Source organism: Platalea leucorodia, assembly GCF_965183815.1.
Source record: "Platalea leucorodia genome assembly, chromosome: 11".
In the NCBI taxonomy this organism is placed as follows: Eukaryota; Metazoa; Chordata; class Aves; order Pelecaniformes; family Threskiornithidae; genus Platalea; species Platalea leucorodia.
The window spans coordinates 9,701,339-9,711,623 of NC_138833.1; the positions used below are offsets into that span (position 1 = coordinate 9,701,339).

The following is a 10,285-nucleotide window of genomic DNA, read 5'->3' on the forward strand; positions in this document are numbered from 1 at the left end:
GGGAGCAGGCAGAGGCAGTGCCTGGGGCTTGCACTGCTGGGGAATGGGCTGCCAGCAGTGCCGCTGGGGTGGTGGATGCAGTGCTGGTCCCTCGGGGGTAGGTCATGCCTGGGCATGGCTAGCTGGAGCTGGGGGAGGTGCAGGGGGCTAGGGCAAGAAGTTGGCTCCCACCTGAGTTCACCAGCCGTTGGGGAAGGTACTGGGTGGCACGGCTCCCTCCAGGGGTACCCTAGGCCTGCCCTCTTGCCCCCTTCCAACCCTGTGCCAAAACCCCTGGTTCAGCTGTCAAGCAGGTCCTTTTCTTTGCCATCTGTCCTCAGGGTAGCGCGTGCCCCATCCCTAAGCTGGACACCTTTCGGTTGAGCCACAGGCACCCACCCTGTGGGCGGTGGCTCCATTGTGTGCCTCTGATAAGCTTATCTGGGGCCAGGCCTGGTGCTGCCAGGGCTGGGGCAGGCGTGGGTTGCGTAATGCGTTTGTGGTGCTGGAAAGGGCCCGGCCAGCACACGAGCCCTGAGCTTGCTGCTGCCCTGGGCTGTGCTCGCTGCTGGAGCCTGGCAGGGAACTGGCGCTCAGCTGCAGGGACAGCTGGGCAAGCCTGGACCTGGTGCAGAACACAGGCATGACATGCAGACTGGCGTGACCTTGGGGATCGCTGGCAGGCGCTTGGGGCGTGGGGGGAGGCAGCGTGTGCCCACACCCAGCAGGCTGGCACACTGGAGGAGGTGTCCCATCGAACCCATGCGTTGTCCTTGTGCAGGGCACAGCTGGGTGGCTCGCTGGCTGAGCTGATGGGAACAGGTCCCTGGGTACAGCTCCCCATGGTGCCAATGGCAGGGCACCCAGCCTTTTCTGTTTGATAGCTGCAGGGAGCCACCCCTGCTCAGGGTGTGCTGGGGACCTGTGCCAAGCGCCCCAGGGCTGGTCCTGCTTTCTGGGCAGCACAGGGGCTGCCAACAGGGCACCCACATCGAGGCTGGACCCCCTGTGCTGTTCCCTGGCAGAGCTCCAGGAGCCTCAAGGGGAGGAACAATGTGGGGGAGAGCTGCTGGGCAGGATGGGTGTCACAGTCTGCCATGTGGGAAGCCCTGCAGTCGCTCCAGAGCCAGCTGTGTCCCTGAGCTGTGGCCAAGCACTGGGTCCCACCTCCTGCTCTGCGCTCAGGCCATGGTGCTTAGAGACAGGGGCGGCCAGGGGTTGGCAGTGCCTGACAGCCCCCTGCTTTTGGCAGGTACCCGCATCATCTACGACCGCAAATTCCTGCTGGAGTGCAAGAATTCACCCGTGGCCAGGACCCCTCCCTGCTGCCTGCCCCAGATCCCCGGTGTCACATCCCTGGCCCAGTCCAGCCTCGTCAAGCTGGAGGAGCTCAAGGAGCGGAATGAGAGCGAAGAAGCCGTGCCAGGTGAGCAGTCCAGGCACACAGCCCCTGCCTAAGTGCTGCCGGGGAGCATGGGGCTCCTGCCTGGCCCCAAGGGCAAGGGGAAATCCAAGCTCAGCCCTGGTTCCAGCTCTTGCTCCCTTTGCCTGCATGTTTCTCCCAAGGCAGCCTCATCCTAACCCTGGCCCTGTGTCCCTTTATACCCTTGCAGATCAAGACCAGTTTGAGATGGACATCTGAGTTTCCAGCTCCCTGTCTCCAGGCCATGGCTGGGCCTGTTCCTGGGCCTCGTGGAGGTGCTGGCACTGTGACGAGCTGACTGCAGCCCTCTCTGATGCTGGGGATGGATGTGTGACACCTCAGGCTCTAGCACAACTGGCTGGTGCAACTGCCTAGGAGCTCATGCTTGATCAATAAACACCATGAAACCCCTGTGCTGACCTAGTGCATCTCTATATTGGGGCTCAGCTGGGTTGTCAGAGCTGCGGAGAGGGGAGCTAAGAGGGTGTGGAGACTCCCTCCTGCACTGGCAGGCTGGGGGTGGTGAATGCAGGGCCTTAGCACCTGCTCCAAGGCTTGGGCTGCCACATGCAGCCTGCCCCAGCTGTGCTGGGGGCAGCTGGAGAGGCCTTCTGACAAGCATGGAAGGGAGCAGCACAGTGCAGTCTGCTTGCTGTCCAGGGTAAACGTTAACACCCTGGGCTTACCTGACCTGGGGGGCATCACTAGCACTGTGATGTTTCTCCCTGGATCTCCCTGTCCCCGAGGTCACCCAGGTCTCTCGTGTCCCAGACTTGGGTCCGAGCTGTGCCAGGACAAGGCAGGACCCCAGATGGGAGCACAGGCTGTAGCTGCAGCACAAACCCTGCCTGTGCGAGGCTGCTCTGGGCTGGCAGCAGGTTGGCCTCCCCAGCCAGCCTAGAACTCCTTAGGGGCAGTCTCCTGCAGAAGAGCTGGGTGATGTGCCTGCTGCTGTAGGTCCCCCCCCACTGCCAAAGGCAAGGTCAGAGGGGGCCAGGCTTTGCCAGCCAGCACAGCAGGGAAATGCATCGCTGCCCACTCAACCTGGGTAATGCTGGGGGTGCTGCCATGGGGATTCCTTCTCTTCATGTCTTGTGGGCTGGGAACACCCTGTGAGGGCAAGAGCCCCTTAGCCTAGCCTGCTGCTCCTGGGAGAGAACCAGGACCTGCCTGGTGCCAGAACCCCACGGCAGGCTGTGGCCAGGGGCAGGTTAGTGCTGTTTATTAAACATCATGTAGTGAATCACCACTAAAATGTCGCAATGATTAAAATCCCCTTTTCCTGGGCGAGGACTGGAATGCAGAGGCGGCCCGTCTGCTGGTGGCCCTGGGCACAGGCTGTCCTGCTCACAGTCTGCAGCCCCATCCCTGGCATCAGGGATGCTCCTGGCCAGGCCCAGCCTCGGCGCTGCCATCCGTCGCTGCAACCAGCTCCGCAGTAGGCAGGTTCCTTGTCTCAGCGATCAGGCGCTTGACGCCTACCAGCCACTGGCTCACCTCGTTCACATGGTCCACCATAAGCGAGCGGTGGATCTCGTCAGCTGCATCCCAGCGCTGTTGTTGGAGCTCTGCCAGGAAAGGGGAACCCATCAGTGGTGTACGGTCAGCCTTCCCGTGGGTGGCCCCTGCCCAGTGGCCTGGTGCTAGCCCAGATGCAGCCCCCACTTGCCCCTTACCTTGCACCAGGAGGTTCATCCTCTTCCTTACTGGGGCCGACAGTTTCCCCTGAGCCCATGCATCCTCCAGCGCTGTCAGCCGCCGCCCAATGTCGTCGCACACTTGTTTCTGAAAGCAGAGTTGGGCTGGAGGGGGGGAACCTGACCCCCACCACCTCTGGGGAGCCCCCAGGGCAGGGGTGGCTCTCCTTGCCCCACAGGCATCCAGGGAACAGGCAGCCCCTGCCTGCTGTCTCTCCTGTGCCCCTGCAGAGCATGGGGCAGAGGTGGAGGAAGGGGCTGGGGCATCACCTGCACCATGGGGCGGCAGGCAGCGAGGGCCTCCCTCAGCGGGGCGAGGACGGCGTCGGCAGGCACGCTGCACTCCTCTGGGCCGTGCTCCTCCGGGCCTGCCGCAGCGCTTGGCCTCCCGCGCTCTGCCCGCAGGGCCGGGCTGACGGTCCCGAGGCGGGGTGGCCCTGGCGCTCGGGGGGGCAGCGCTGTGGAGGCAGCAGAGGCAGCAGGGGCACTGGCTGGGTCTGGAGGAGCACCTGCAGAGAACAGGTACCGGCACAGAGCCCCATCAGCCGCGGGGACACCAGCCGGGCACCGGGAGCTGCACCCTTGTCACCCCCATCAAGCAGGCACAGCAGGAAGGGGGGGCTTAGGCCCCAGGACCCCCCCGCCCATGCTGCCCCTCTGCCTGCACAGGGCTGGCGCTGCTGTGCCGGCATTGCCCGGCCTCTGCACGCACAGGGCCGGCAGCGAGGGCAGGAGATGGGGCAGGGAGAGCCAGATCCAATGCCCAGGCCGGGCTGTGATTCCCACCGGATCCAAGTGGGAAGAGGAGAAGGAGAGGCCCCTGCGACGCCGCCAGCCCGGGGGCTGCCCTGGGTCCCGGCTTCCCCCGGAGCAGCCCCCGGCTGGGCAGGGGTGAAGCAGGGTGGGCTGGGGGTTTTGTGGGTGCAGACCTGGGGGGGCCCGGCGGGTGAGCGGGGTTCGCCTGGGCCCCCCAGCCTGCGCCTGCAGCCCGTAGGAGAACTGGGGGGGGTCGTTCCAGCCACGCTCCTGGTTCCCTGCGGCAGCAAAAGGGCACGGTGAGACCCCGGGGGGGGAACCAAGGGGACACCCCACCCCCCCCCGGACACGGGCTCCCCCTCCCCGGACACAGCCTTCCCGGTGCTCCCCACACCCAAACCCGCCCCCCCGACCCCTACACCGGCCCCGGCTCCCCCCGTCTCTCCCCACACAGACCCCCGGCCCCCCGCCATCCCCGCCGGACCGGAAGTTCACCCGCTCCCTCTCACCCGGTTTCACGTAGAGCTCCGCCATGCCGCCACGTCACGCCCGGCCCTGCCCCTTCCGTGCGATGGGGCGGGGCGGGGCGGGGCGAGAAGGGGCGGGGCTTTCCCTCTCCCCGCCCCGCCGGGGAGAGCGGGGCCGGGGCCGGAGCCCAGGGGCGGGGCCTCCGGCCCCGGCCCCCGGCCCCGGCCCCGGCCCCCTATGGGGTATGGAGGAGGGCCCGCCTGAGGCGGAAGGCCTCCAGGAAGGAGAAGAGGCCCCGCTTGCGGGCACTGGCCCCCGCCGCCCCTCCGCTGCCCCCGCTCGCCTTGGCCGCCCCGCTGGCAGTGTCCCCCGAGGCCGCCGGCCCGGCCCAGCCCCGGCTTGTCGTACCCTTCACCTTAGCCCCCGGTGCAGCAGCCACCAGGCACTTCTGGTACTGCACCTGCAGGGGCACCAGGGAGAGAGCGTGGCATCACTGTGGGGGTCACACGCAATGTGGTGTGGCCGTGGGGTCAGATACATCATGGTGTGGCTGTGGGGTGGGATGCAACATGGTGCCACGATGGGGTGGGATGCACCACAGCATCACCATGGGGTCAGACACATCATGGTGTGGCCGTGGGGTGGGACACTACATGGTTAGACATGACATGGCATACCATGGGTAGGGACACAACACAGCGTGGCTGTGCGATCACGTGCAATGCGTGACCATGGGGTGGGATGCAACACAGCATCACCGTGAGGTTGGACACAACATGGCATCAGAAACAACACTGCATGCCTGTGGGGTCACATGCAACATGGTGTGGTCATAGGGTGGGACAAAACATAGCATCACCCTGGGGTCAGACACAACATGGTGTGGCACAACACGGCATCACTGTGGGGTTAGAACAACCCAACACGGCATGGCTGTGGGTTGGACACAACACCATGGGGTCAACTTCCTCCTGCCCCTGCCACCCTCCTCAGGGCTGGGCATCCCACCCAGCCCCCCAGCTTTCCACTCCCCAGCTCTTGCCTCCTCCTCCAGGTGTCCCGGAGGACTAGGAAGCTGGGGTGACTGGGGAAGATGCCCCACACCTGCTTACCATGCAGGCTGCCTGCACTGCCTCCGAGATGGTGCCAGCGTCGGGCTCGCACCAGAAGGCTGCGCACTGGAAGCGTTGCCCTGTGTCCATGATGAGTGCGAAGGTGTGGGCGTCCCGGCCCACCCCCAGGAAGGTCACATACCGCACCTGGCACTCCCAGATGTGCCCTGCCTCCTCGTCCTCCTGCGGGGACCCCATGGGCCTATCGATGCCTGGCTGCACCCCAGGCAGCCCTGCCACCCCCACCAGGTCCCCTCTGCCAGGAGCCTGGGTCCCCCCATGGGGGTTCCCTGTCCCACCCTGGTGGCAGCAAGGTGCCCACTTCGTCTGGAGTCCCCCATCCCCCTCCCCACCTGTGTGGGGTGCACCCTCATGGCTGTGTCGGACACGTGGATGAGAGAGGGCGTCCAGCGCTCCCGCCCGGGTCCCCTCATCAGCTTCTCAATGGCCTGGTTCAGCACATCCATCCCTGGGGGCGGGAGACTCCATACCATTGGCCCTTGCCCCAGCTGCCAGCAGGTAGGGTGCTGCCAGCTGGCCCCACAGGCAGGGACCGCCCAGCGCCAGGGCACAGCTGCTCGGCTGCCCCACGGCAAGGGGTTCTCGGTTGTCCCCCAGCTGTGGCAGGGCCAGCGGTGCTTACCCATGGCCCTGGGCACGGGCAGGCTGCCGATGTACAATGCCTCATAGGTCTGCATTGACTGCCTCACCGCTTCCAGGATATCCACTGCCAGGACAGGAGAGGTAGGGGGTACCCCCCCCCCCCCCGTGTCCCCCCCCATGTCCCCCCCTGTGTCCCCAAGGAACCCAGGAACACAGCCGGGCAGGCCAAAGGGCTCTGGCCACTGGGCATCCCACTGCCCGAGGGCAGACTGTGGGCAGGGGGAGCAGCCAGCAGTGCCAGGGGGATGGTACCTTGCAGCGGCAGGTCCTCAGTGGAGACGGGCTCCAGCATGGTGCCGTGTCGCAGCCCACTGCTTGCTACAGCTCGCTCAGCCACGATCTGCAAGAGACAGGGGTCCCGGTGCCTCCCCTCACCCCCAAGACCCCTGGGCCATGCCCACACCTGCCAGGGGCCCTGCATCCCACCTTGGAGCACATCTCGTGCAGGGCCTTGGCGATGCCCTTGGCGGGCACGTTGCAGTGGAAAACGTGACACTTGAGGATGCAGGTGTCCTTGTCACTGGCCACGAAAGCAAAGTCTCTACAAGGCCACAAGCAAGCCAGTGAGACCCCAGCAGAGGCAGCCCCCCCCTTCCCATGCTGCCCCCTGGCTCCGCGCCCCCTTACCTGTCCCTGCAGCCATGGTGGCAGTCAGGGAGGGAGGAGAGGGGACAGGTTACTGCTGGGGTGCCTTCCCCCTGCAGCGGGCAGAGCTGCCGTGCAGCCCTCAGCTCTGCCCCGGCCCCCAGCACCTGCCGTTGTTGCAGCCAACGCCCCAGACGCGGATGTTGAGGATGGGCTGGCAGTGGATGAGGCTGCGGTCGAGGGGGTCCACCAGACTCATGGTGTCTTTCTTCAGGATCATCACCAGGTCCTGGCCCTGCAGAGGGTCAGCGGCTCCCTCAGCCTGGCAGATGGCCTGGGTGTCCCCAGCACCCAGCCCATGTGTAGGGACAACCCTGTCCCCCCCAGCCTATTCAGCCCCAAGCATGGTGACAGCCCTGTCCCATCCCCCCAGCCCTCCCCAGGTAGCATTCGTGTGTGTGGGGACAGCCCACCCAGGCACCCCTGGCACTGCCCCTAAGGGACAGCCCTGTCAGACCCATCTGTCCCACCATGTGGATGCCCTATATGGAGAGAGTTGACTCTGACACTGGCACTGGTCCCTTACCCCCCCCAGGCACGGTCCCTGTCAGTGGGGACAGCCAGCCTCAGCAGCAGTGCCCTGGGGTGGGACCTTGCTTGGCGGCACCACCCCAGGCTCTCACCTCACCCCAGTTCTCCGCAGAGCCCTGGCCCTTGCTGTTGGAGAGCTGCTGGATGCAGTTGTTGACAGCAATGCTGCTCTTGCCGGGTGCCAGGTCCTCCTCAGGGATCTCCACCCAGCCCAGCGAGCGCACAGCAAAGCACTGAGCAGAGACACATGGAGCTTCAGTGCCCAGCCAGCACAGCCACCCCTATCTCACGCCCCTCACCATGCTGGTGTGGTCACCACTGCTCTTGCTCCCATCCCTGTCCCTGCTGGCTGCTGCCTGCCCCTCCTCTGCCAGCCCTAGCCCACGATGCTGCAGTGAAGCTCCCAGGTGCAGTACCTTGGAGCCAGGCTCAGCGTTGTGCTGGAAGTCATCTCCGTGCCAGGGCAGCGAGGTCCTGTGGAGGGACAGGGTGGTGGGGGGACAGCTCCCACTTGGCAGCACAGACCTGGGACACCCAGGGAAGCAGCAGGATGCCCTGGCACTGGCAGACCCCCATACCACCAGCTGGGAAGCATCCCATGGAGGTGACCAGCGTGGTCCTGTTGGCTCCAACATGTGGGGCTGCTCTGGTGGGGGCACCAGGGCCCAGCACCCAGCAGTGGTCAAGGGTCAGTGGTGCCCCACAAACCAGCAGAGTGGGTGGGCAGCCCTACCTCCGAGACAGCGAAGCCATGGGGCTGGGAATGGGCCTGTCCTTTGCCGAGTGCTTCACCATGGAGGCCTGGCAGTCCTGGGAGAGAAGAGGAAAGGGGTGAGGGCAGCAAGAGAGGCTGCCAGGAGGCACCAGGTAGGAGACCTCCCTTCCAGGACAGCAGAGCCTGAGCTTGCAGGCATCCCATGCAGCCAGGATGAGGCCAACACGGGGTCTGCTGGAGCCTTTCAAGGGGCTTAACCCTGGCCAGGAATGGGATGCTCCAAGGGGAGGCTGGAGCAGCGATGCCCAGAGGGCCCTTCAGCAAGATCATGTTGGGGGTGGGATCCAACACAAGCCCTCACCCCCCCTGCCCACATCCTGTACCATTCCCTGGAGTGTCGCCTCTCCATCAGCCTCCGGGCACCCTCCTGGGCTGGTGGTGCGTGCTGGGTGCTGCCACTGCGTCGTGCCGGTTGGTACATGCCAGTAGTAGGTGCCCAGAGAGTCACGGATTTTCCTCCAGCCTGGGGGGAGGTCGGGGTCTGTCTCCAGGCTCTGGTCACTCCAGAGGTTGTCTGTGCAGAGGGAGAATGTGAGGCAAGGGAGGGGAAGGTCCTGCAGCTGCAGGGCACCCTAAGAAGCAGGCAGCTTCACCCAGCAGTGAAAGGGTCCTGTGGTGCCCTCTGTGTGCACAGCTGGGCACGTGGCCCAGGAGAGAAGCATGGGGGGGGAAGGCTTGGCACGACGCCAGAGAGGCTGCGGTAGTGGCAGACCCCAGGCAAGTGATCAGTGCAGGCAGCTGCCTCACTGGCTCCCAGAGGGATGGGGTGACCTCGGCAGAGTTACAGAGAGTATGGGCAGCCTGAGCCTGCCAGGGAAGGCACCCTGCAGGGGTGACCAGGCAGGGCCTGGGGCTGCCAGCCCAGAGCTCCTACTGCCAGCATGTGGTCCCCAGCCCTCTGCCAAGACCCCAGGATGCCTGAGACTGGTTTCTTCCCAGCCTGGCTGAGGGAAAGGGGTTGGGGACAGACCCCCCCCACCCCGGGGTCTGGGAGGAGGAAAGCACCCATGGAGGGTTGCAGCTAGGAGCAGTAGATTAACCCCCTCTTCCCTGCACCCTGAGCCCTGGAGAGGTCACGGAAATGAGCCCGTGGTGCAGCACAGCAGCGAGGTCTGCTCCTGGGAATGCAGCCCAAAATCCGCAGGGCTCGGCGCACCCCTCGTGGGTGCTCATCCCCAAGGGCTGCGCTGCCGTGGGGCCGGGCGCTCTGTGGTGGGCCGCCGCTCCGCCTGCCGCGCCCCGCGGGACCCCCGACCCGCAGGAGGGTGGGGACGCGTGATGGGGGTTCCCCCCGCGACCTTGGGAGGGGCGGAGAGGCGGCGGGGCCGGGCCGGGCGCCCAGCACAGGCCGCTGCGGGCCCCGGTCAGCACCGCGGACAGCGCCGGGGCGCGGCCGCCGCTCCAGCCCGCGGGCACGGACACGGGCAGCGCCTCGGCCCGGCCCCCGACCCCGACACGCACCGGCTCCGGCCCCGGCCCCGGTCCCGACCCCGAGCCCCGGCCCCGGCCCCCAGAGCGCGGCCCCGCCCGCCGGCGCGGCTGACCGTCGCAGTTGACGAGGACGATGGCCAGCATGTAGTCCTTGCCCAGCATGGCCCCGGCGCCCGCCCCGGCGCGGCCACCCCGGCCCGCCGCCTCCCCAGGCCCGGACCCAGCGGCGGCTGCGGCGGGAAGGGCGGGGCGGCGAGGGCGGGGCCGGGGCGGGGCGGGCGGCCGAGCAGACGGGCGGGAGGCGGGCGGGGGCGGGAGGGGCTGCCCGGGGGCGGGAGGGGGTGCGCGGGGACGGGAAGGACCGAGGCGGGGTGTGGGTGTGAGCCGGAGCCGTAGGCGCGGCAGAGGACGCCTCGGCGGTGTTGGGGAAGGAGAGGGTGTGTTTGGGTGCCTGGCGGGGTTGCCGGAGGCCAGAGGGGTGGTGAGGTCCTTCGGGTGTTGCGGTGCAGAAAATGGGACACTGGAGTGGGGAAGGGGCATTTGGGGGCAGGAAAAGAGGTTTCTGAGTGCAGTAGCAGGTCCAGGTCAGCCCTTGTGCTCTTAGGTTCATTCCCTTCCCCTCCACGCACCCTTAGGTTTCCTCCATTCCCCTCCCTTTCCCCACAGATCATCCTTATTCTTCTCCATCCATGCTTATTCCATGCTCATTCTCTCCCATGCATGCTCAGGTCCTCCTATTTCCCTCTGCCTCTGGTCCAGCCTCCTTCAGTCAGTACTGAAGACACATAAATGTGTATGCTGGTCA

The 10,285-nt window shown here is 66.2% G+C and overlaps 3 protein-coding genes across 15 annotated transcripts in view; 1 reads left to right on the plus strand and 2 right to left on the minus strand.

Moving 5' to 3' along the window:
* Window positions 1-1,794, plus strand: part of ANKHD1 (ankyrin repeat and KH domain containing 1) — a gene marked incomplete at its 3' end in the record, with an annotated part of 121,926 nt that extends 120,132 nt beyond the window's left edge. For all 12 annotated transcript variants that reach the window (XM_082324262.1, XM_082324273.1, XM_082324272.1 and 9 more), the window contains 2 exons: window positions 1,232-1,405; window positions 1,593-1,794. In XM_082324262.1, the coding sequence (XP_082180388.1) occupies window positions 1,232-1,385 (154 nt within the window). The remainder of the gene's footprint in view (window positions 1-1,231; window positions 1,406-1,592) is intronic.
* Window positions 1,795-2,609: 815 nt separating this feature from the next.
* Window positions 2,610-4,478, minus strand: SRA1 (steroid receptor RNA activator 1). 2 transcript variants are annotated; one of them, XM_082323881.1, is made up of 5 exons: window positions 4,365-4,478; window positions 4,029-4,133; window positions 3,370-3,608; window positions 3,079-3,187; window positions 2,610-2,970 (listed from the first exon to the last, which is right to left on the minus strand). In XM_082323881.1, the coding sequence occupies exons 1-5, from the start codon at window positions 4,387-4,389 to the stop codon at window positions 2,777-2,779; spliced, it is 672 nt and encodes a 223-aa protein (XP_082180007.1). In that variant the 5' UTR covers window positions 4,390-4,478; the 3' UTR covers window positions 2,610-2,776. The 2 variants fall into 2 exon arrangements, with proteins under 2 accessions (XP_082180007.1, XP_082180008.1); XM_082323882.1 differs by lacking the exon at window positions 4,029-4,133 and having other exon boundaries at window positions 4,365-4,416.
* An 80-nt stretch (window positions 4,479-4,558) lies between these two features.
* APBB3 (amyloid beta precursor protein binding family B member 3) lies at window positions 4,559-9,642 on the minus strand (the record flags this gene model as incomplete). The annotated part of the gene is made up of 12 exons (XM_082323934.1): window positions 4,559-4,783; window positions 5,436-5,618; window positions 5,789-5,904; window positions 6,079-6,162; window positions 6,351-6,438; window positions 6,525-6,639; window positions 6,851-6,978; window positions 7,367-7,507; window positions 7,691-7,748; window positions 8,008-8,084; window positions 8,373-8,563; window positions 9,594-9,642. 12 exons carry the CDS (start codon window positions 9,640-9,642, stop codon window positions 4,559-4,561), a joined length of 1,455 nt encoding a protein of 484 aa, XP_082180060.1.
* Between the last annotated feature and the right edge of the window lie 643 nt (window positions 9,643-10,285).

Excerpts from the sequence above, each read along its gene's own strand:
- SRA1 (XM_082323881.1), bottom strand. The coding sequence starts at position 4,389 with ATGGCGGAGCTCTACGTGAAACCGG. Across the intron at positions 4,134-4,364 it reads GGAGCTCTACGTGAAACCGG|GGAACCAGGAGCGTGGCTGG; the intron begins GTGAGAGGGAGC and ends TTGCTGCCGCAG. Across the intron at positions 3,609-4,028 it reads CACCCGCCGGGCCCCCCCAG|GTGCTCCTCCAGACCCAGCC; the intron begins GTCTGCACCCAC and ends TGTTCTCTGCAG.